Source organism: Lepidochelys kempii, chromosome 1 (assembly GCF_965140265.1).
Source record: "Lepidochelys kempii isolate rLepKem1 chromosome 1, rLepKem1.hap2, whole genome shotgun sequence".
NCBI lineage: Eukaryota > Metazoa > Chordata > Testudines > Cheloniidae > Lepidochelys > Lepidochelys kempii.
In genome coordinates, this window is record NC_133256.1 from 335,051,591 (window position 1) to 335,072,946 (window position 21,356).

At 43.7% G+C, this 21,356-nt stretch overlaps 1 protein-coding gene across 4 annotated transcripts in view; it reads right to left on the bottom strand.

The window, feature by feature from the left end:
* Nucleotides 1–21,356, bottom strand: part of ELAPOR2 (endosome-lysosome associated apoptosis and autophagy regulator family member 2) — a 138,924-nt gene that overhangs the window by 64,515 nt on the left and 53,053 nt on the right. For all 4 annotated transcript variants that reach the window (XM_073328674.1, XM_073328676.1, XM_073328677.1 and 1 more), the window contains exon 2: nt 10,690–10,810. In XM_073328674.1, the coding sequence (XP_073184775.1) occupies nt 10,690–10,810 (121 nt within the window). The remainder of the gene's footprint in view (nt 1–10,689; nt 10,811–21,356) is intronic.

The window sequence follows — 21,356 nt, forward strand, 5'->3', positions numbered from 1 at the left end:
TATCTAAAGGAGCTGTATTCCCGCCATGCCTATTCATGGGTATTTTAAATTAAGAACATATTTTCAGTGGCAATTAGAAACGATGGGTCATATTGTGCTACCAGTTACACTGGTGTAAATCTGGAGTAGTTCCACTGAAACTACTGGAATTACTTCAGATTTACAGCAGTGTGAGAGCAGAATTCATTCAAACCAAGCAAAGGTAGTTATAGTTTGTAGAGCTTGCTAGTCTCAGGGATAAAAGGCACTGGTATGTATTATTACATATCAACTCCCACTGCCCCACTGTGTCAAGCTATATTGCCAGGGCCTCCTTCTCTGCTGCCTTGCCCTTTAAGTAATTATATACATCTAGGCTAAGTGGATGCAAAGCACCACCAATTCCCTTTGGTAGCATTTTGTGCTCACTTTGCACAGGTATAAATGGCTATATGAGGAGAAAGTTAACAGAGATTCAGGCATGCAACAGTTACTTCTTACTAAAAGGTTTTTAGGGCCAAATTCCTCTCCTGTGCACTATCCATTGAAATCAGTAGATTTCAGAGTGGAATTTGGCCTTTAGTGACTCACACAGAAATGTAACATTACTTTACTTTCTATGGTTAATGGAGGTTTGTTAATGAAAATGCCAAGCGTAAATCATTCCGAGATGCCAATGTAAATATTGCTATCGCTACTTTCTAGCATCCCAGATCTAAAACAAGCTTCATATATATGTTTTCATGTATTTAGGTAAAATCAAGATCAATCATTTTTATTGTGGGAACAGAATCATGAAAATGAGCGCCCTTGATCCTCCCTCACTTATCTCAATACAACATTCTGCTTGCTCCTTTCCTACTCTGCCCCATCCACTCCATCTACCCAAGGACCCCAGACTCCCAATCACTGTATCAGGGTTACATTAGTAAATTGAATCTTAAGGACATCAAATATTATAATAAAACAGAATTTACTAACATTACCCTGGTGTGTGTCATTTCTTTTATCCCTTCTCATCCTCTTCTTTCACCTCCCAATCTCATTCTCCTCTTACCTCTGTTCCAACTTTTCACTCTATAGTCATCCGCCATCCCTCATGGCCTCCTCCTTTTTTCTATCTCCTCTAGCCCTTCTGAATCTTTCTCCATCATTCCCTTCTATCCTCTTTCCCCATATCTCTCAGACTTTCTATTTCTACCCCTTCAAGACTTCCCATCAGCCCCTTTTCCCCAGCCATGACTTGTTTGTGCCTTGACTGAGTACGTGTTTCTCTATTGCGATCCTGTGTGGATTTCTGCCTTCCACTGGAGACCATGGGTAGCTCCCTCAACCCTGAGTCCAACTATTAAAGACAGAACCTGATTCTTTTCTCACTTTAGCAGATGATAACAATTGTAACAGTGATTGCCCAGAGTAACACCACTGAAGTCAATGGAGATTCTCTTCTCATTAAAACCAGTGTATCAGCCCAACCAACTTCTTTAGATCGCCCCAGTTCACTCTCATAGCATTCAAAGTTCATTTGCCTGAGCTCCAGGTAGTAGTCTGTGGTTTCCCACTCTGCCTACAAACCCTCTGCTGAGTTGTCTCACCCTGGTGAGGCCAGAGGCTAAAACTGCAGCTCAGAGGAGGAGTGGTAGGTAACCATATGGCAGCAATATGCAGTTGTCACTCAGCTCCTAATGGTTGTTGAGTTTGATTGTACAGATGCCAATGCACAAGCCTCCAGGAGAGGAGTGGGCAAGGCAACATAGTGTGAAGAGCAGATATTTTATTTTATTTAGAGCGGTCAACACAGTAGGGCTTCCTGGCAGTCCAGCTGGGATACTCCACACCACAAAAGGTCCAAACCAGAAGATACAAGAACCAATGTAAGGGAAGAGGGGGGAAAATCACAAAAAAGTTAATAGAAAGCAGGACTTGTTGCTTTCTTATTAGTAATGTTTCCTATAACCTCCATTTATTGATTCAGAATGTCTGATGTGAATAATGTATGTGAGGCTTCTGCAACAGAGTATGAGAAATTCCTGCTCGTTTTCTCTAATAGTTATATTGGATGTGCTATCAGTGATTAGATTGAATCTTCATTTTAAAAGGATGCTGTCAGGCCTGTGATCACCTTGAAAACTAGTGTAATCTGGGAGGGAATGTCTTTCATATTATAGACATCGTCTCCTCTTAAGAAAAGGAAGTGATACATCACTTTTAGCCTGAGAAGTTATAAATGTAAGCAGAGTCAGGATGAGCTCTACCCTGACATCTGGTGGTGAGTTGTGGTGGATTGTGGAAAAGAACTTCAGGGGCTGATCTCATTTGCATAGGCACACCTTCCCCACCTAGATAGTCACTTTGGCTGCTGTGGGATCCCCAGTCTCTGTTATTGGGGCAGGAAGAATAAATTGTTATCCTGATTGTGTGAATCAAGGACAGTGGAACTGTACTTGGCCTTTTGTTATGATGGAGGGACTCGCCATCAACTAAGTAGCACTCTCTAGGCAAGGGACATGGGTTCCAAAACTCAGTGAATGGAGAGAGGTTGGGAATAGGCATTTGTACTTTGTGGTCTGGGTTCCCTTCTGAGGGCCCTAAGTGCTAACTGCCCCTCCTCTTCTTTCCACTGTATAATAGCAGAGCTAATTTTGATTCCATTAGGAGTCTGGTTACAGATTGCAGAACTGAATTCACTTTGGGTCAATAGTGTACCAGCACTGGGGCTCCCCTACTATGAGATGAAATCACTAAAGAGCTGAAATCACTGAGTACTGTGTTAAATAGTAGGGGGCCTGAAGATATATTGGTGAGTGGCTTGCGGGCTGGCTCCCAGAGAGGAGCTGCTCGCTGGACAACTACTGAAGAGGAGCAGCTGGTGGTGAAGGCTGCTGCAGAAACCCATGGAGAGGTGGGGGAGTCAGTTGTCGGAGCATGTAAGGTGCCCCTTTACTCCCCTCCCCCCATTTCCACACCGGCTGGGGGGTTAAAACTCTGCAGATGAACTTTTGAACTCTGGACTCACCAAGGACAGAGACAGAGACTTTTGGGTTGTTGGACTTTTGGGACTTTGGGTGACTTTTGGGTTGCTGGACTCAAGAACCAAAGGGAAAAGACACGGCCCAATTTGCTTGGGGTGGGTTTTGGCTCATGGTTTGTGTTATGAATCCTGTTGGTGGTGTTTCCCCAACACAATGCCACATTGTTTCTCTCTGTTATTAAAAGGCTTTTGCTACACTCAGACTCTGTGCTTGGAAGAGGGGAAGTATTTCCTCTTAAGGAGCATGGGGGTGGTGGTATATATTTGTCCCAGGTCACTAGGTGGGGGCTCGAGCCAGTTTTGCATTGTGTTATTAGAACGGAACCCCTAGATACTGAACCCGGCCCTTGTTGCTGTCAACTCTGATGGGCAGAAGGGTTACATAAAATATATTGACAGCTCCCCCAACTTATTTAGCACTCCCTTCTGCCTCCTCTTATAGTCTCCCTGTCTCTCACTCACATTTACATATTGTCACCTCTTCTCTGAGTACTAGCAGATGTCAGGGCCTTGAGGTTGGCTTCATGCTGGAAGAGAAATTAGTAACTTGGGAGACAGGTTGTTGGTTTTTAGTGTAACTTATTTACACCAGTCAGACCACAGAAGTGTTCACAAATGTCATGTGAGCAAACCCTCCTTTCAGAAATCTTAGTCTAAATGCCAATTCCTCCCAGAAAACAATTTTCACCACCCCCAGTAATTGACTCTAGCAGAGATGAAGGCAGAGAGTAAACTCTCTTTCTGTTTTGGAGAAGCTGCTGCAAAAAATCTACATCACAAAAACAACAAATACAGCATTACTTCAAAGACTGTACTCTGCTCACGTACTAAAAGAACTTGAAAGACTATTATAGAGACAAGATAGGTGAGGTAATATTTTTTATTAGACCCATCTCCACTCTCTAATATCCTAGGACCAACAGGGCTACAAAACACTGCATATGACATTGAAAGAATATGTGTAACAGCACATTCTGGTGACTCCTCAGATAACAAGATATATTAGCAAAAAGAAAAGGAGGACTTGTGGCACCTTAGAGACTAACAAATTTATTTGAGTCTCTAAGCTGCCACAAGTCCTCCTTTTCTTTTTGCGAATACAGACTAACACGGCTGCTACTCTGAAACCTGTCAAGATATATTAGGGAATGTTAGGGGGAAAAGGCCCATGTAAACACAGCTTTGAACCCCAGTCCAGAAAAGCATCCTTATTCAGGGCAGCATTTCAACACATGAAGTCAATGGGACTCAGTGCATATGCTTGCAGTTAAAAAAAAATGCATGAATGCTGCCCGAGCTAGAGATGGAGTTAAGCACGTGCTTATGGTGCTTTTCTGAATTAGGGCCTGAGAAAGCAAATCTTCCTTTTTAGTTAGCGCAACCAATTTTCCTTAGAAAGCAGATAAAACCCTCTCACAGGCAAGACAGAGAGAGAGAATGCAACGGCCCAGTCCTGCAGCCTGTATTTATTAAAGTAATCACTACACAAATAGCCCCTTCGAAGTAAATGGGATTTCTTGAATCATTAAGTACTTCCCATGCAAGTGAGGGTTGCAGGACTGGGCCACTGAATTATTTCTGTTAGTCTCTTTCAACAGTTAAGAGAAAAATCTAGCAAGTCAGGGGCCAAACCTATGTGTTAAGCGACCTTCAGTTCCCACTGACTTCAATGGGAGCTGCCTGTGCTCATCCTTAGGTCCAGATTCTGATACCTTTACTCATGCTGAGTGGCACTTTACTCCCTGAGCAGTTCCTCTGAGGTCAGTGGGACCATGAGTGGAGACAGGAACCAGCAGGTAAGAGAGTAAGTGATCAGCTCCAGAGGAGGTGGGATGAAAGGGCATGTCCCTTCAGGACATTTTTAGTGAATAATCTCAAAATATCAATTTCCTACAATCCAGGAAGCACATTTTAAAATATGGATACCAAAAAGCATGTGTACTTGTGTGCATGTATTTACGTGTACATGTACACACATACGTCATCTCTAGAAGACATGATGATTAAACAGGAGCAGTCATTAACATCTTTTCTACAGAACTGCCCCCAGCTGCACTGGTGATATCAAAGATGAAAAATATTGGGGGAACAAAGCCAGTGAAGTCAAAGCCTAATGCTGGAGAGCCAAACCTGTCAAGAGAGGGAGTGTGAGTGGATATGCCCTATTCTAAGAGCTTTGCCAATTCCATTGGTGGTGCTTATTCGAAGAAGTAAGCAAGGTAATCGTGAGAGACCCAAGGAAGAGCTCTATGTAGCCTGAAAGCCTCTCTCTCTCACCAACAGAGGTTGGACCACTAAAAGATATTACGTCACCCACCTTTCCTCGCTAATATCCTAGAACTGACACGGCTACAACAATGCTGCCAAAAAGTTACCCTGTTCATTTCAAGGTCCAGCAGTGAGAGCAGAAAACAAAATCAGCAAGTGTCAAATGGAGAAAGGTGAAAAAAGTATATTGATTTCTTATGATTCACACATTTGCTTCAAGGGACCTAAACTCTGAACCTCTTTAAAAGGTGTGAGAAGTAATTCCTATATCTGAGCAGTGACCATGCAGTAAACACTTAGTTATGTCGTTATTTAATAAACTTAAATTTAAATATTTAAATAAAATTTTTTGCGTAGTAGAGGGTAAAAATATGAGAAACTATTAAAACTACTAAAAGCAATTTTCTATTCTTTTTCAACCAACATTTGCGCAGTCTAAGGGCTTGTCTACAGTGGCACTTTACAAGGCTGCAACTGTCTCGCTCGGGGGTGTGAAAAAACACCCCCCCCCAAGCGGAGCAAGTTTCAGTGCTGTAAAGTGCCACTGTAGACAATGCACCAGCGCTGGGAGCGACTCCCCTCGTGGGGTGCCGCGGCAGCGCTTTAATGTTGCTAGTGAAGACGTGCCCTGAGAATAAACTCCGGATAAACCTCTGAGACTGGCAGCAATGCAAATTTTCAGAATGCAAACAATTTGTCCACAGGAATAGAAAACCAACGAAAAGTCCGGTTGGCCGCAGTGGGGCAGGCAGGCTTCCTACCCGACTCTGCATGGCTCCCGGGAAGCAGCCAGCATGTTCCTCCGGTTCCTAAGCAGAGGGGAGGCCAGGAGGGCTCCGTGCGCAGCCCGTCCGCAGGCGTCACCCCAAGCACGGGCTCTGCAGCTCCCATTGGCCGCACCCCCAGTCGGAGCCCTCACCCCCTCACACCCCCCAACCCCCTCCCTCACCCTGAACTCATTTCTGGCCCCACCCTGGAGCCCGCACCTGCAGCCCAGACCCCGTACCTCCTCCCACACACCCAACCCCTTGCCCCAGCCAGGAACCCCCTCCCAAACTGCAAACCCCTCATGCCCCCAGCCCGGAGCCCCCCCCACCCTAAACCCCTCATCCCCAGGCCCACCCCAGAGGCTGCACCCCCAGCTGGAGCCCTCACTCCCTCCCACACCCCAACCCCCTGCCCCAGCCCAGAGCCACCTCCTGCACTCTGAGCCCCATGCTGCTCCCTTAACTCCTCATCTCCGGCCCCACACCAGAGCCTGCACCCCCAGCTGGAGCCCTCACTCACCCCAACCCCCTGCCCCAGCCCGGTGAAAATGAGCAAGTGAGCAAGGATGGGAGACATCAGGTGACGGAGGGAGGGGGTATGGAGTGAGCCGGGGCTGGGGCCTCGGACAAGGGGCAGGGTAGGGGCGGGACCTTGGGGAAAGGTTAGGAAAGGGGGCAGGGCAAGGGTGTTCGGTCTTCTGCAATTAGAAAGTTGGCAACCCTAACAACAGATCAGGCCAAATTCTGCTCTCAGGTCACAATTCAACAAGATTCTTAATCATGCGCCTAACTTTAAAGAGGGGCTGAAGACCCATTTAATTAAATGGAGCGAGGCACATGCTCAAACAACTTACTGAATGCAGGCCTCAGAACTGAATCATACCATTGACTTCAGTGGAGTTATTTCAGCCTTTCTGGGGTTAAGTGAGCACAGAATTTGGCCCAATTTGTCAACAACTTCAGTGGACTGCACTCCATCAAATTCTTCTCTGTTATTAGGTCCACAATCAATTTTTTTACTATTGTCTAAGTCACTTAAACAATTAATATTGTTTGTGCACAACATATTTTTTTTAAAAGAAAAAACCCAGCTCATTGTAAGTGGCCTTTGGATGCTAGCTGCGACCGGGGACTTTACTAAACTTTGCCTCTGAAGCTTGTCCTATGGCCCTTGCAGTATGACACAGTCAAAGGGATATGCAAGGGACTCCACAAAATGGCAGGAAGGAGCCTAAATGTCAGTGTGCTGGCCCAGCAGAGGGCAGGAGCTAAAATGCCAGGTGGAATCACGCTAATGTTACCCCCGTTTCATTCTGTTTTCTGTTGTTGAGCCAAAAACATCATGGCAGTAATTACAGCCGCTGCTTCTACTTGCTCTGAGTTGATATGGAAACATTCCCAGACAAGGTGGCAGTATGGAGCCTTGAGTGGCCGCAAATAAGTAGTTGCTATTTCAGCACACTAGCAGGGTGCAGGAAGTGATTAACCGTGTTCAATAGTTGTTTTGAAGCTGTGTGTTTATTAAGGGCAGACGTTCCTGAATGTACACACATGCCCCCTTAGTTAGAAGCTGGAAGCTCCTTGCCAATCAGTAGCGAGTTCAATTCAGGGGTACAAAACTGTCAGCCATTTGAGCACCAGTCAGATCCAGCCCTGCCCTGCAGAGAGAAGATAGGGCTGCCCTGGATAACCAGACTGAATCCGTAGGCTGGATCTCAATACAGTTTCCTGTAATTTTACAAAACTCATTGGGATTGAGAAAACACCGTAAAGGAGGAATCGCAGACTGGAGACCAGATGTCTTTGTGAGTTATATTACATCATTGAATCAAAGACACCATGCCAGCCTAATAGCTATAGTAATGGTCAGTTTTTTCTTATTCAAAGTTGTGTTTGTGCTCAATATCGTGGATGCTAAAACAGTTGGTTATGTGATACAACTAAATGATTTATCTTGTTGTAAATGAGTGAGCCTATGTGATAGCAGAAGATCTCTGATTATCAGAAGTCCCAATATCTGCACATTTTTGTGAGATTTAAAATATATATATATATATATATATATATATATATATATATATATATATATATATATATATAAAAATAGGGCTTAGGCCCTGTGTTATATTCTTCATTTTAAAGGAACATTAAAAAAACGCTAGTTAGTGATGTTAATTTAGCTAGGCTGCATTGTAACTGCTGTGCTGTAACAGTTTATCTATGATAAAGACTGGTACTGGATTCCTAAGAAGAAAAACGAAGTGAACACCATTATAATTTCCACTTTTAGTATTTAAAAGGTTCTTATAGAAAATCCAGCTGTAGTTTCTCACGAAGATATGAATTCCAGGTCTCTGCAAATACTTTAAGTCAGAGGAGTTCTGTAGCACAGAATTGGTAAGCATTTTGACTTAGCTCCCCTCTATGTAGGTTACACTAACTTTGTAGAATGTCCAGAAAGACAAAGCATGAGTTTCTCCTACTTACAGTATTTTTTGGACAGGCCTTGGGAAAGAATAGCACTAGACCGGTGTGAAGAGAGGGGTCATACCTATCTAAAAGCCATTGATTATTTTTCTAGATGTGTTGAAATTCTGTTTACAGACTCATAGAAATGTAGGACTGGAAGGGACCTCGAGAGGTCATCTAGTCCAGTCCCCTGCACTCAGGCAGGACCAAGTAAATGTAGACCTTCCCTGACAGGTGTTTGTCTAACCTGTTCTTTAAAACTTCCAGGATAGGGATTCCACAACCTCCCTTGGAAAACTATTCCAGAATTTAACTATCCTTATCCTTACAGGATGCAAGTCTGAGAGGTGCCAAATCTAAGAAGTCTTTAACCATCAGAATTCAGTCAGAAGTTTATCAAAGTTAAAACAGGAGACCTACCACAGAGAAAAGCAAATGAACACAAAAACTGGACGATACCAGCTGTTCTCACTGAACGGAGCGGCATCCTGAGATCTTATAAAGCTGAGACTGATTGAAGTACTCAGTAATGGAATATAGGGGAAAACAAGTGGCATATCCAGCTGGTTCCCAACCTGGTTGAGTTACTGTGTGATCTTAGCAGCAATGCTCCAGAAGGGAGATAATCCAGTGGAGAAGAGTCCTAAATATATTAAACAGGAGCCTGCACAGAAGCATGAGCTACAGAGCTGTGGTTGCCTAAGTGGTGCTGTGACAGACTCATATAATCTCTAGATCAGCACAGAGGGGAAAGTGTACCACTTACTCACCTGTGGGTTACACATAGTAAAAGACAGTCCCTGTCCTACAGTTTAAATAAACAAGACAGGATGGGAAGGGAAACAAAAGCAGTGAGAGGGGGAAATGACTTATTCAAGGTAACATATGAGGTCAGTGGGAGAGCTAGAAATCAGGGTGGATAAAAATCAATGATTTTTAAAAAATAATTTAAAAAATTGGATTTTTTTTCTTTATATTGGATTTTTTTGATAAAATGCTTTTTGAGGAAAAAAACTTATCTAAAGATAGTTTTAATTAAGATACATTATAACTCAAAGATATCTCATCATGGAATAGGGATTTTAAATTTTAATTCTATATTATGAGACAATATATTCATGTAATGTTTAAGAAAAGTTTTGTAAATGAGTTCCAATAGTTCATGGATTAGGGACCCAATCTTATGGGGTTCCAGGGGCTTCTGTATAGATTATTTAGGTTAATCTTTCTATCTACCCAATGGGACTCAGTGCTCAGTCTAGAAGATACCATCAGAGATGCTTAGTTTTGCAGTTCTCAAACTGTGGATGTGTGTCTCCAGAGGTAACATGCTTGTTAACAGCAAAAATATTTTAAAATAAATAAATAATATATAGAGGTGAGAAATAACAGACCTCAACGCTATTGTCCCTCTACAAATTTGTGTACACAGAATCAATCCCTCACCTCTCTCTAAAAGTGCAAAGTTTCAAAAAATTCAATGAATAGAAGATTGTTGGGGACAGAATAAATCTGAATAAGGAGAAGTCTGGAGATAAATGTGAGAAGCAAGGGACATATGCTTGTTTTGTTAAATTATTATAGGTTTGCTGTTGAAGAAAAAAATCCAGAATACTTAACGTTGCTGTTTTAGTTAAATAAAACAATTTAAATGTCTGGTGATGTTCTCCTCCTAATACAGCATGGCAAGAAAATCCTCCAAATATTAATGATTAACCTGTTGAATTGGAGATAGTCCACCTCCCAGTGACTTCATAAATATCTGCTTCAATTACCTTTGGTAAATGAAATAACCAAACAAACAATCATTCATTAGCTGTAAAACTAAATCAGAAAATTTTTCAAAATAAATCACTTTAAAAATGTATAGTGTGTACCTTCTAAAAATGAAACCTACATCTATCTCTGAGTTGTGAAGAATATGTATTAAGGTTATAACAACCAACAAGAATGCACTTTTATGTGGAAAACCATGACTAAATCGAGTCTTCCTGACTAGTGTTTTAAATCAAATCCACCCTGCTAGAAACAACACCCATCTCTTGAATCCCAGTCCAATGCACTATCCAATAGCCCACATTGCGTCTCTAACTGATAATTAACCAGTGCCAATAGTTTATGCTAATGCAGTAACATTACTAATAAAGATCTGTAAAATGAAAAGTGCAAACGTACTGCATTCTTTTCCTTTCATGGGGTCAGGTAATCCAGAGCACTCCGCTGACGGATTTGGGACAGCCACCCTCCACCTGGATCCACTGCTGTCACATTCTGTGTATTCATAGTGGTAATCTGTCTGCAAATAATTACAAAGAGTCTCAGTTTCATCATAACATTTGCTCCTCCACTTAACCAGGATCGTTAATCAAGAATCCAGTATTTTGTCATTTCTGTTATAATCTACAACATATCATGCATAATTCCCATCACACTGTTCTCATTTATTTTCCATATTGCATGCACAAGTGTGCTAGGCAGTGTACGGAGCAAACAGAAGGATACTGGGGGCGGATTTTCAAAAGCACATAAGAGACTCAGAAGCACAGGTCCCATTGAAATTGTGCTCCCGAGTCATTGAAAATCCCACCCACTTTCCTTTCCCCAAACAACTTAGAAGGAGATTTGCAAAGCACACAAGGGATATAAGAGGACGAGCCCCAGTGAAAGTCGGTGACTTATGCTCCTCAATCCTTTAGGTATTTTTGAAAATCTTCCCTTTACATTCTAATTGAGGCATGACCCTACGGGCCAGATTTCCAAAAGTGCTCATTTCCTGCCTAGGAACCCAAATAAGTGGCCATTCGCTGCTGAGCTTATTTGGTAATCTGACCAGCAGTATCAAAATGTGAGCAGTTGGCTACGGAGCACTTTTGGAAATCTGGCCCTTACATAGGTGACTAAATGAGAGCCGAACTCTTATGAAAATCAGGCCTCAGTCGTGGGTGCTGAGCAATTGAAAATCTGACCCCTGAGCCCTTTGAAACCCTTCCCCAATGAATAAAACAATAGGGTCAGGAAAGATCAGGGTCACAGTAACAAGATCACAGGATCACTCTGTTTTGGTGTGGGCACATCTTGTAGACCCATGTAAGTGACAGGTTTATTTTTAGTGGTTATTTCATTTTAACTCACATCTTGTGGACTAGGAGTACTTGTGGCACCTTAGAGACTAACCAATTTATTTGAGCATAAGCTTTCGTGAGCTACAGCACACTTCATCGGATGCATACTGTGGAAACTGCAGAAGACATTATACACACAGAGACCATGAAACAATACCTCCTCCCACCCCACTCTATTGTTTCATGGTCTCTATGTATATAATGTCTTCTGCAGTTTCCACAGTATGCATCCAATGAAATGAGCTGTAGCTCACGAAAGCTTATGCTCAAATAAATTGGTTAGTCTCTAAGGTGTCACAAGTACTCTTTTTCTTTTTGCGAATACAGACTAACACGGCTGTTACTCTGAAACCTGTCATCTTGTGGACTATGATCAGTGACAGGGAATCAGATTAATGACGGCATAGAAAAGGTACTTGCAGGAGGAATGGCACTCAGCTTCCACGAATTCCAGCCCACACCACCCACACTAGTCCAGGCTGCCCTAAAGGTGATTCCTCCAGGCACACTGGCAGGGCATTGTGGGTAATCCTGAACCACTGCTTTCCATGATTTTCCACTGCACCGATTTTCCACTTGGTGAAGGAGAAAAGGGAAGGGATCAAGTGGCTTGTTGTGGCTCCCAGATTCCCAGGGCATAGAATCATGGAATATTAGGGATAGAAGAGACCTCAGGAGGTCATCTAGTCCAATCCCCTGCTCAAAGCAGGACCAATACCAACTAAATCATCCCAGCCAAGGCTTTGTCAAGCGGGCCTTAAAGACCTCTAAGGATGGAGATCCGTGCTGGCACAGATGTAGATCAGCTCAGTGCCCAGATGCACAATTGTTTCACAAAGAAAAGAGTTGCAACTTTCCTTCCCGGTTACTTACAGAAAAACAAGCAGCACTGAGGTTTAATATCTCTGCTACTGTTACTGGGAATCTCCTGAAATCTTTGGACAATAATCCCATTCTATTTAACGTTATTAAAGTTTTTAGTATTTTACACAAAGCTGAAAGTAACAGTTTGATTTGCTTTAGAATAAATATCTTTGTGACTCAACTTGAGGTTTTAAACAAAATATCAACAATGCATTAGAAACTATAGTTTCAGGAAAATATTTGTCTTCTAAATGATATAATAATGGAGAATAAGACACTATTATCTCCTGAGCTGCAAGAGACATCAGTTTGTTGCAATTTCAAGACTATGGAATATATTCAATGTCCACTTCTCCCCTTCTCATATTATTTTCAAGAAAATAGGCCAGTGCTTCCTCACCTCCTTATTGAAATCTTCCTGTAGAGCAAGCCAAATATATAAATAACTTAAAGGTAATGGATTGAAACCATCTCATGGCTTATATCATGCATGGAAAATTCATTTACAGTCTGAATTAGATATCTGAGACTGGAATAAGAAATGGAAGAGGACATTTCAACCCGATAATTGTGTCTCACATCCTCAGATCTCATTTTTTGCTTCAGATCAGATCAGCAAAATTATACAGAGCAGGTTTGGTGGCAGCCAACACATGTTGGTCTTGTAACATTTCTCCTAGTATAATTTAGTCACATTGTCTCAATGTTAGCCCACCTTTAGGCAGTGGCAAAAATAATTTCTCGAGTAGAGAAAATGAATTAAAAATCATAGAAAGGTGATTTTCAGTGCTCATTCTGAAGGCAGGTGGAAAGTCACTGGTTGCCTGAGATCAATGGGCTAGCCCCTGCCCGTCCTGCAGAGACCCCTGTGGAAGGGGACAGGGCCAGATGCCTCATTAACTTTTCTGCAAAAGCTTTCTAGGACAGGTGGAGCCAAGGCATTTCCCTCACCCTGACCCGCCCCACCACATGTGTGGAGAGCCAGACTGGTGGAGGACTTACAAAGGTCACCTGTAGGGATATAAAACTTAACTACAGGTTTCAGAGTAACAGCCGTGTTAGTCTGTATTCGCAAAAAGAAAAGGAGTACTTGTGGCACCTTAGAGACTAACCAATTTATTTGAGCATAAGCTTTCGTGAAGTGAGCTGTAGCTCACGAAAGCTTATGCTCAAATAAATTGGTTAGTCTCTAAGGTGCCACAAGTACTCCTTTTCTTTTTACGAAAACTTAACTAGTTTCCTAAAGCATCCTCTCGCTAAAGCATCTATCACAGAATTTATCAGTTTTCAAGTGAAAGACAACCCATTATTGTATTTAAAAATTAATCTGAGTTCTTTCTGGCTCATACATTAATCACCTGTAATACAAAATCTGCACATACAATTCTGCCCCCAGGAACACCTGGGCAGCCCTGTAGTCTCCTACATCGCTCCTCTTGTGTGCTCTAGAACTAGCTTTTCCAAGAAGCAAACAATAAAGGTGTCGAGAAATATCTTTTTAAAACTCGTTCTTGACATGACATAGGTAGATAATAGAACTCACCCATTATTACTGTTTTAATGGATTCACTTATTATTTATTATTTGTATAGTCATAGCATGTAGGAACCCAGTCATGAACTAGGGCCCTGCTGAGCTAGGTGCTGTATAAACACAGAATAAAGGACAGACCCTGCCCAAAGAGCTTAAAATCTAATAAGTATGAGACAAGAGACAACAAATGGAGACAGACAACATGGGAGTACAAAGAAACAATGAGACAAATTGGTCAGCATGACAGGCTATGATCTCTATACACAAGCAGACTAACCATTGCCAAGATGACAGATCACAAGGCCAGAAGGGAGGATTGTGATTATCTAGTCTGACCTTCTGTATAACACAGGCCAGAGAACTGCCCCAAAATAATTCCTTGAGCAGATCTCGTAAAAAAAAACAAAAACATCCAAACTTGATTTGAAAATTGTCAGTGATGGAGAATCCACAATGACCCTTGGTAAATTGTTCCAATAGTTAATTACTCTCACCTTTTAAAATGTATGCCCTATTTCCAGACTGAATGTGTCTAGCTTCAACTTCCAGCCATATGCCTTTCTCTGCTAGATTGAAGAGCCCATTATTAATGATTTGCTCCTTGTGTAGATACTTACAGACTGTAATAAGTCACCCCTTAAGATTCTCTTGGTTAAGATAAATAGATTGAGTTCCTTCAGTCTACCACTGTAAGGTAGGTTTTCTAATCCTTTAATCATTCTCTTGGCTCTTCTCTGAACCCTCTCCAATATTTCACCAACCTTCCTGAATTGTGGGTACTAGAAGTGGACACAGTATTCCAGTAGTGGTCACACCAGTGCCAAATATAGAGATAAAATAACCTGAGATTCCTCTGTTTATGCATGCCAGTACTACATTAGCTCTTTTGGCCAAAGCATCACATTGGGAGCTCATGTTCAGCTGATTATCCACCATGACCCCTATATCTTTTTCTGAGTCACTGCTTCCCAGGATAGAGTCCCCCATCATGTAAGTATGGCCTACATTCTTGGTTGCTAGATATATATTTTTACATTTAGCCATATTAAAACAATTGTTTGCTTTTGCACCCAGTTTACCAAGCAATCCTAATTGCTCTGAATCAGTGACCTGTCCTCTTCATTATTTATCACTCCCCCAATTCTTGCATCACCTGCAAACTGCAAAGTTTTTTGTAGGCTTCACGGCAAAAGAGATTTAAGGAGGAGTTTGCCTCTTTGATGTCCCTCAGTACTGTGCACTCTTAAATGTACCCTGATAAAAGTGCAGGGGACAGGACTAGATGATCTCTCAAGGTCCCTTCTATGATTCTATTAGAGCAGGGGTTCCCAAATTTTGTTTGCGGCTTGTTCAGGGTAAGCCCCTGGCGGGCCGCGAGAGGCTGTGTTTACCTGAACGTCCTCAGGTACGGCCACTCGCAGCTCACTGGCCAATGGGAGCTGTGGGAAGCGGTAGCCCGGCCCGTGCCGCTTCCCGCAGCTCCCATTGGTCAGGGACGGAGAACCGCGACCACTGGGAGCTGCGAGTGGCCATACCTACGGACGCTCAGGTAAACCAGTGGCTTACCCTTGACAAGCCGTGAAGCAAGTTTGGGAACCCCTGTATTAGAGTATAGTTGTATTCTTATGACTGGATTTGTATCATATACAAGAGAAACCATGCTCCACAAGGGAAGGATTCTGGGCAGCCCAGAGGGCTCAGCCCAATCCAAAAGAACTATCCAGAGTGATGAGGATGTTGAAGCAGGGAAATGCATACAGGTGGGTTTATTATTTTGTCTACGTGTATATACTTCTATGGTATTAATTAAAGAGCAACGTTGTTTTAGAATCCTGTGCCAAGTCTGCCTGTCTGTTGCCTTTCCAATCATGTGCCCCTGAGGAGGCAAACTGTAAACCCAGAGTATCCACATGCCTATAGTTCTGGGACAGGATGTCCTAAATCTATGGGGAAGTCTGAGGGATCAGCACTAATCCCAGGAGCTAGGCAGGCAGACTGGGGGTTCCGAGCTCCCAGGTGAGGGTGCTAAACAGAGGATCTGCACCCAGAGAGTGAGCCTACAGCCCTAGCCAGGGATAGCACAGGCTCAAGAGGTTTAAAGTCCACAGTGGGAGCCAGACAGGGAGCTCTATCAGGGCTCTGCATGTGTGTGTGCAACAGGGATCCGCTCTGTCCAAAAGTGCTATTGCACTAGAGCCTATGGAATCTTTTAGACCTAGTCCCCCACCTCCCTGACCTCATCTGTCCTTCCTGTGCAGTTTATAGCTAGATATTACGGCATCTCACATTCAGCTATGTTTGCTTTTAAAGCGTCTCACATTTATAGTCTTTATATTTGGCAATGTGCCTATTTCTCTTTTACACCACAGACTGACACCTTGTTACTTTTCTGGGATTTACCTCCAGGAGCTGAACCGGTCCCTCCTCCAGGTCAGCTATCATTTCCATCCCGTCTTTTTACGGGTGGCACATTTGGCTTGAATTTCAGGTATTAAGATTGTGTTTCAATATGAAAATATCTCCTAGTATCTACTGAAAACCCACTGTAGGGTTACGGAAAAAAAAATTCTAAATGGAAGACTGATTCTGGTTGGTTTCTTGGAAAAGCACCAATGCATAAGGTCCGCAACATTAAATTTCAATGACAGATTAATAGCAACTGGGGCAGTGCAGCCAAAAAAGTAGGCTTATTCACTCCACCCTCTTCATTTATTTCACTCTACACTGAATTTTACCTTGTTCTCAACGGAGGGTTAGTTAAGTCATATCTGTATATTATACGGCAACATATTTAAGGATGTTATAAGAATCTCTCTGGCAAGCACACGCCTTCTTTGATGGACACTATGTACTGGCAAAAAGAAACCCTTGTGCACAATCTGCGACAACAGTGGTACTAGCGCAGAGCACTAATGGGGCATAAGATGCTGCCCTGTGGATGCCCGTGGGAGCATCTCAGAGCAGCAGAGAACAGAGCCTTGTGGCGCAATCTGTACCTCAGGCTTTGTTCTGAAATCTAGAGCTCAGCGTCCACACTGGATAAAATACTCCGGTCCATGATGCACCCTCTTTAAAAACGCTGAGTTTTAATAGTGTGATGTCCTGAAACTTACTCTGGAGAGAGGAAGAGCAAAGAATTAAAACAGGAGGCTCAGTTCGCTGAGAGTCAGCTCCAGCATCTGCTGTTGCACACCCTGGTGGAGGAATGTCGGCATGGAGGATAGCATTATGGGGCATGCCTCTCCAGCATGCCCCCTTGTGGCCTGTCATGGCCCTGCAGGCACACTGCACTCAGCGCCCCTTGGGTCTTTTCAGACAATTATCCAAACCAGATTAGTTCAACCTCTCCTTGCAGGTCTGGTTTATTCACTCATTCTGGAGAGAGTAACACTTATTTAGCTGCTCTGTGCCCATGTAAGAGTCCTAGTCAGTTTCCTCCTCTGTCCACGAGATTCCACCACTTCTCCAAGGGCTGGGTTGTAAGTCAGACAATCCCTCTGTCCCGTTCCTTAAGACAGGAGCCTCCTCGCTCTCCCCCTTGGGGCAGCAGTTGTAATTTGGGCTAGATGTAGAGCCTCAAGCAGCTTCTCCCCCAGCTGGCCCTTTTCCCAATCAGTCCTTCCACTCTAAGGCAAGGGGGGGTTCAGCATGCAGACCCTCCCCTATAGCAGTCCTGCTGCTGTCTTCTCCCTGCTAACTCAGGACCCTGCAGGAGCCTTCTTACTTCCTGCAGCAGCTCCAGGCATCTGCCCTGCTGTGAAGGAGGGAGCCAGCATTTATGTTAGGCCCTTCTCCCACCTCATTCCTTATTGGCTGGGTAAGAAGGAGACCTACCCCTACACTCTCTGCAATTCTCCAAGTCCTAAAGATATAGTAACAAGATTCCTTCTAAATGCTACTTCTTCCTGGGACCCCTTTACTCTCTGCCCATATCTCCTCAGGCTTTGTGTATCAGACCACCCTAGTCTCTTAAAGGGCCACACCATATGATGGGGGAGGACTGACCAGTAGGAAGTACTGCCCTTAAAAGGCAGACTACCCCGTCACAGCTAGTCAATGTGGCATAAGGCAACCATAATCCCTGCTGCATTGGGAGGCCCACAGCTAGATAGTGCCACCCGACAAGTGCTTTGTCCAGGGAGCGGGGCTTGGCCAGCAGACTCAGAGGGTGCACTGATTCAGCATGCCCCCTGTACAGTCTGTCAAATGGGCTCCTGTGATCTTGTGTCTACAAGTGGCTGGCTTGGTGGAACCCCCAGGGAGGGCAGTGGTGAGAATATCAGATCATAAGAATGGCCATGTTGGGTCAGCCCAATGGTCCAACTAGCCCAGTGTCATGTATTCTGATAGCGGCCGGTGCCAGATGCCTCAGAGGGAATGAACAGAACAGGGCAAGTTATTGAGTGACCCATCCCCTGTTGTCCAGTCCCAACTTCTGGCAGCCAGAGGTTTACGGACACCTGGAGCATGGAGTTACATCCCTGACCATCTTGGTAATAGGCACTGACGGACCTATCCTTCATGAACTTCTCTAATTCATTTCCTGAACCCAGTTATACTTTTCGCCTTCACAGCATCCCCTGGCAGCAAGTGCTACAGGTTGACCATCTGTTGTGCGAAGAAGTACTTCCTTATGTTTCTTTTAAATCTGCTGCCTATTAGTTTCATTCGGTGACCCCTGATTTGTGGGTTATGAGAAGGGGTAAATAACACTTCCCTATTCACTTTCTCCGCACCAGTCATGATCTTGTAGACCTCTCTCATATCCTCCTCCAGTCGTCCCTTTTCCAAACTGAACACTCCCAGTCTTTTTAATCTCTCCTCATATGGAAGCTGTTCCATACCCCTAATCATTTGTGTCATAGGCGCTGACTCCGTGGGTGCTCCCGACCGAGCACCCATAGGCTGGAGCACCCACAAAGAAAAATTGGTGGGTGCTCAGCACTATTTCCCCTTGTTTTTTCCTACCCCCCACCCCCAGACGTTCTTGTTAAACCCTGGATTTGTGCTGGAAATGGCCCACCTTGATTATCATACACATTGTAAGGAGAGTGATCACTTTAGATAAGCTATTACCAGCAGGAGAGTGGGGTGGGGGGAGGTATATTTTTATGCTTTTGTGTGTATAAAAAGAAAAGGAGTACTTGTGGCACCTTAGAGACTAACCAATTTATTTGAGCATGAGCTTTCGTGAGCTACAGCTCACTTCATCGGATGCATACCGTGGAAACTGCAGCAGACATTATATACACACAGAGATCATGAAACAATACCTCCTCCCACCCCACTGTCCTGCTGGTAATAGCTTATCTAAAGTGATCATCAAGTTGGGCCATTTCCAGCACAAATCCAGGTTTTCTCACCCTCCACCCCCCCCACACACACACACACAAACTCACTCTCCTGCTGGTAATAGCCCATTCAAAGTGACAACTCTCTTCACAATGTGCACGATAATCAAGGTGGGCCATTTCCTGCACAAATCCAGGTTCTCTCACCCCCTCACCGCCCTCCAAAAACCACACACACAAACTCACTATCCTGCTGGTAATAGCTCATCCAAAGTGACCACTCTCGAAAGCTCATGCTCAAATAAATTGGTTAGTCTCTAAGGTGCCACAAGCACTCCTTTTCTTTTTGCGAATACAGACTAACACGGCTGTTACTCTGAAACCTATCCACAGTGACTCCAAGATCTCTTTCTTGAGTGCTAACAGCTAATTTAGATGCTTTCATTTTGTATGTATAGTTAGGATTATATTTTCCAGTGTGCATTACTTTACATTTGTCAACATTGAATATCATCTGCCATTTTGCTGCCCACTCACCCAATTTTGTGGGATCCCTTTGTAGCTCTTCACAGTCTGCTTTGGACTTAACTAACTTGAATAATTTTGTATCTGCAATCTTTGCCACCTCACTGTGTTTACCCCTTTTTCCAGATCATTTATTAATATGTTGGACAATCCCTGCCCCCCCTCATTGGTGGATTCCCTCTAAGATACAGCTTCATATGCTACATTGAAAGAAGCCAGGTAAATATCTAGATCAGCAGTTCACAAACTTTTCCATAATGAGACCAATCAAGAATCACTTTCCATACAGCTGGGATCTAGCCAGGAGGGGTGGAAGGTCACGACCCCTTTACACCACTAGGGAACACGACCCTCAAAGTTGAGAAACCTTGATCTAGACATACAGGGTGAATCAAGTCCAGAAGCCATAAATGTTACCAAATCTATAAGGATTTATAGTGAAAAGAGCCTCTATACTCTCTATTCTCAGCAGGCTGCTTTGCTCATCTTACCTTCTGACCACATAGGGCAAGGAGCCAGAGTAAGCTGCCATCTTACCTGCCACACTGTTATTGTAACACAATTCACCCCAAGAATGCGGTTTCTTCCTTCCCTTTGCAGGGTGCATGAATTTGTGTTACCTGTTTCAGAAATATTTTTGCTGAGCTTAATCCAATTAAGTGCACCCTGTGCTATTAAAAGATACAGTTTGCCAAAAGGGGCATCCATAATCTTTAGAGACCCAGGAGCTATCTATATTTACATGTGAAATAGGGATTAGCTGTGCATTAAAAAAGCCTCTTTGAGGAAAGAACAAAGTCAGAAGGGATTAGTGGAGATTTCGACCTAGTCAAACACTTTAGTGATCCCTCCAGACTGAAAGGGAGAAAACACTTTCACCCCCTTTGTGCACAAGGATGTGATATCCCAAAGGATCACAGAAATCAGAGAAGGCAAAAAGATTCATTGGGTCACCCCAGTCCACCATTGGCCTGCCAGGTCAGGATCGTTCCCTGCAATGTACTGTGTAGTGCTCTGTGCAGTCTAGTTTTAATGTATCCAGGGATGAGGCTTCCAACATTTCCCAACAGGAGACTATTTCACCTGTTACTTGGGGCTTGTCTACGTGGAGAGCTAGCACACAGCACGCTGGGGTGACTCTATAGCACACAAGCCCTCCATACGCTAACTGGCCATGTGGACCCAGCAGAGGTTCCGTAGCACACTTTGACATACCATACTCCCGTTTCAAACTACGGGACTTCTAGTGCGTGGCAGCAGGGTGCATACGGGCAGTTACCGTGCGGCTGGCTGGCGCTCTGCAGATTTGCATACTGCCTTGCTGTGGACTAACTCCCCATGTGGACAAGCTCTGACAGGTCTTATATGTTTTTCCTGCTATTCAGGGCCTGGAAGGGGAGATGCAGATGCTCAGTTCCTCTCAGGATCCAGCCTTCTTTCCTTAATTTCATCCCATTACTCCTAATTATAGCCTCTTGTGCAGTAAATATTTCCTCCTCCCTCTTTG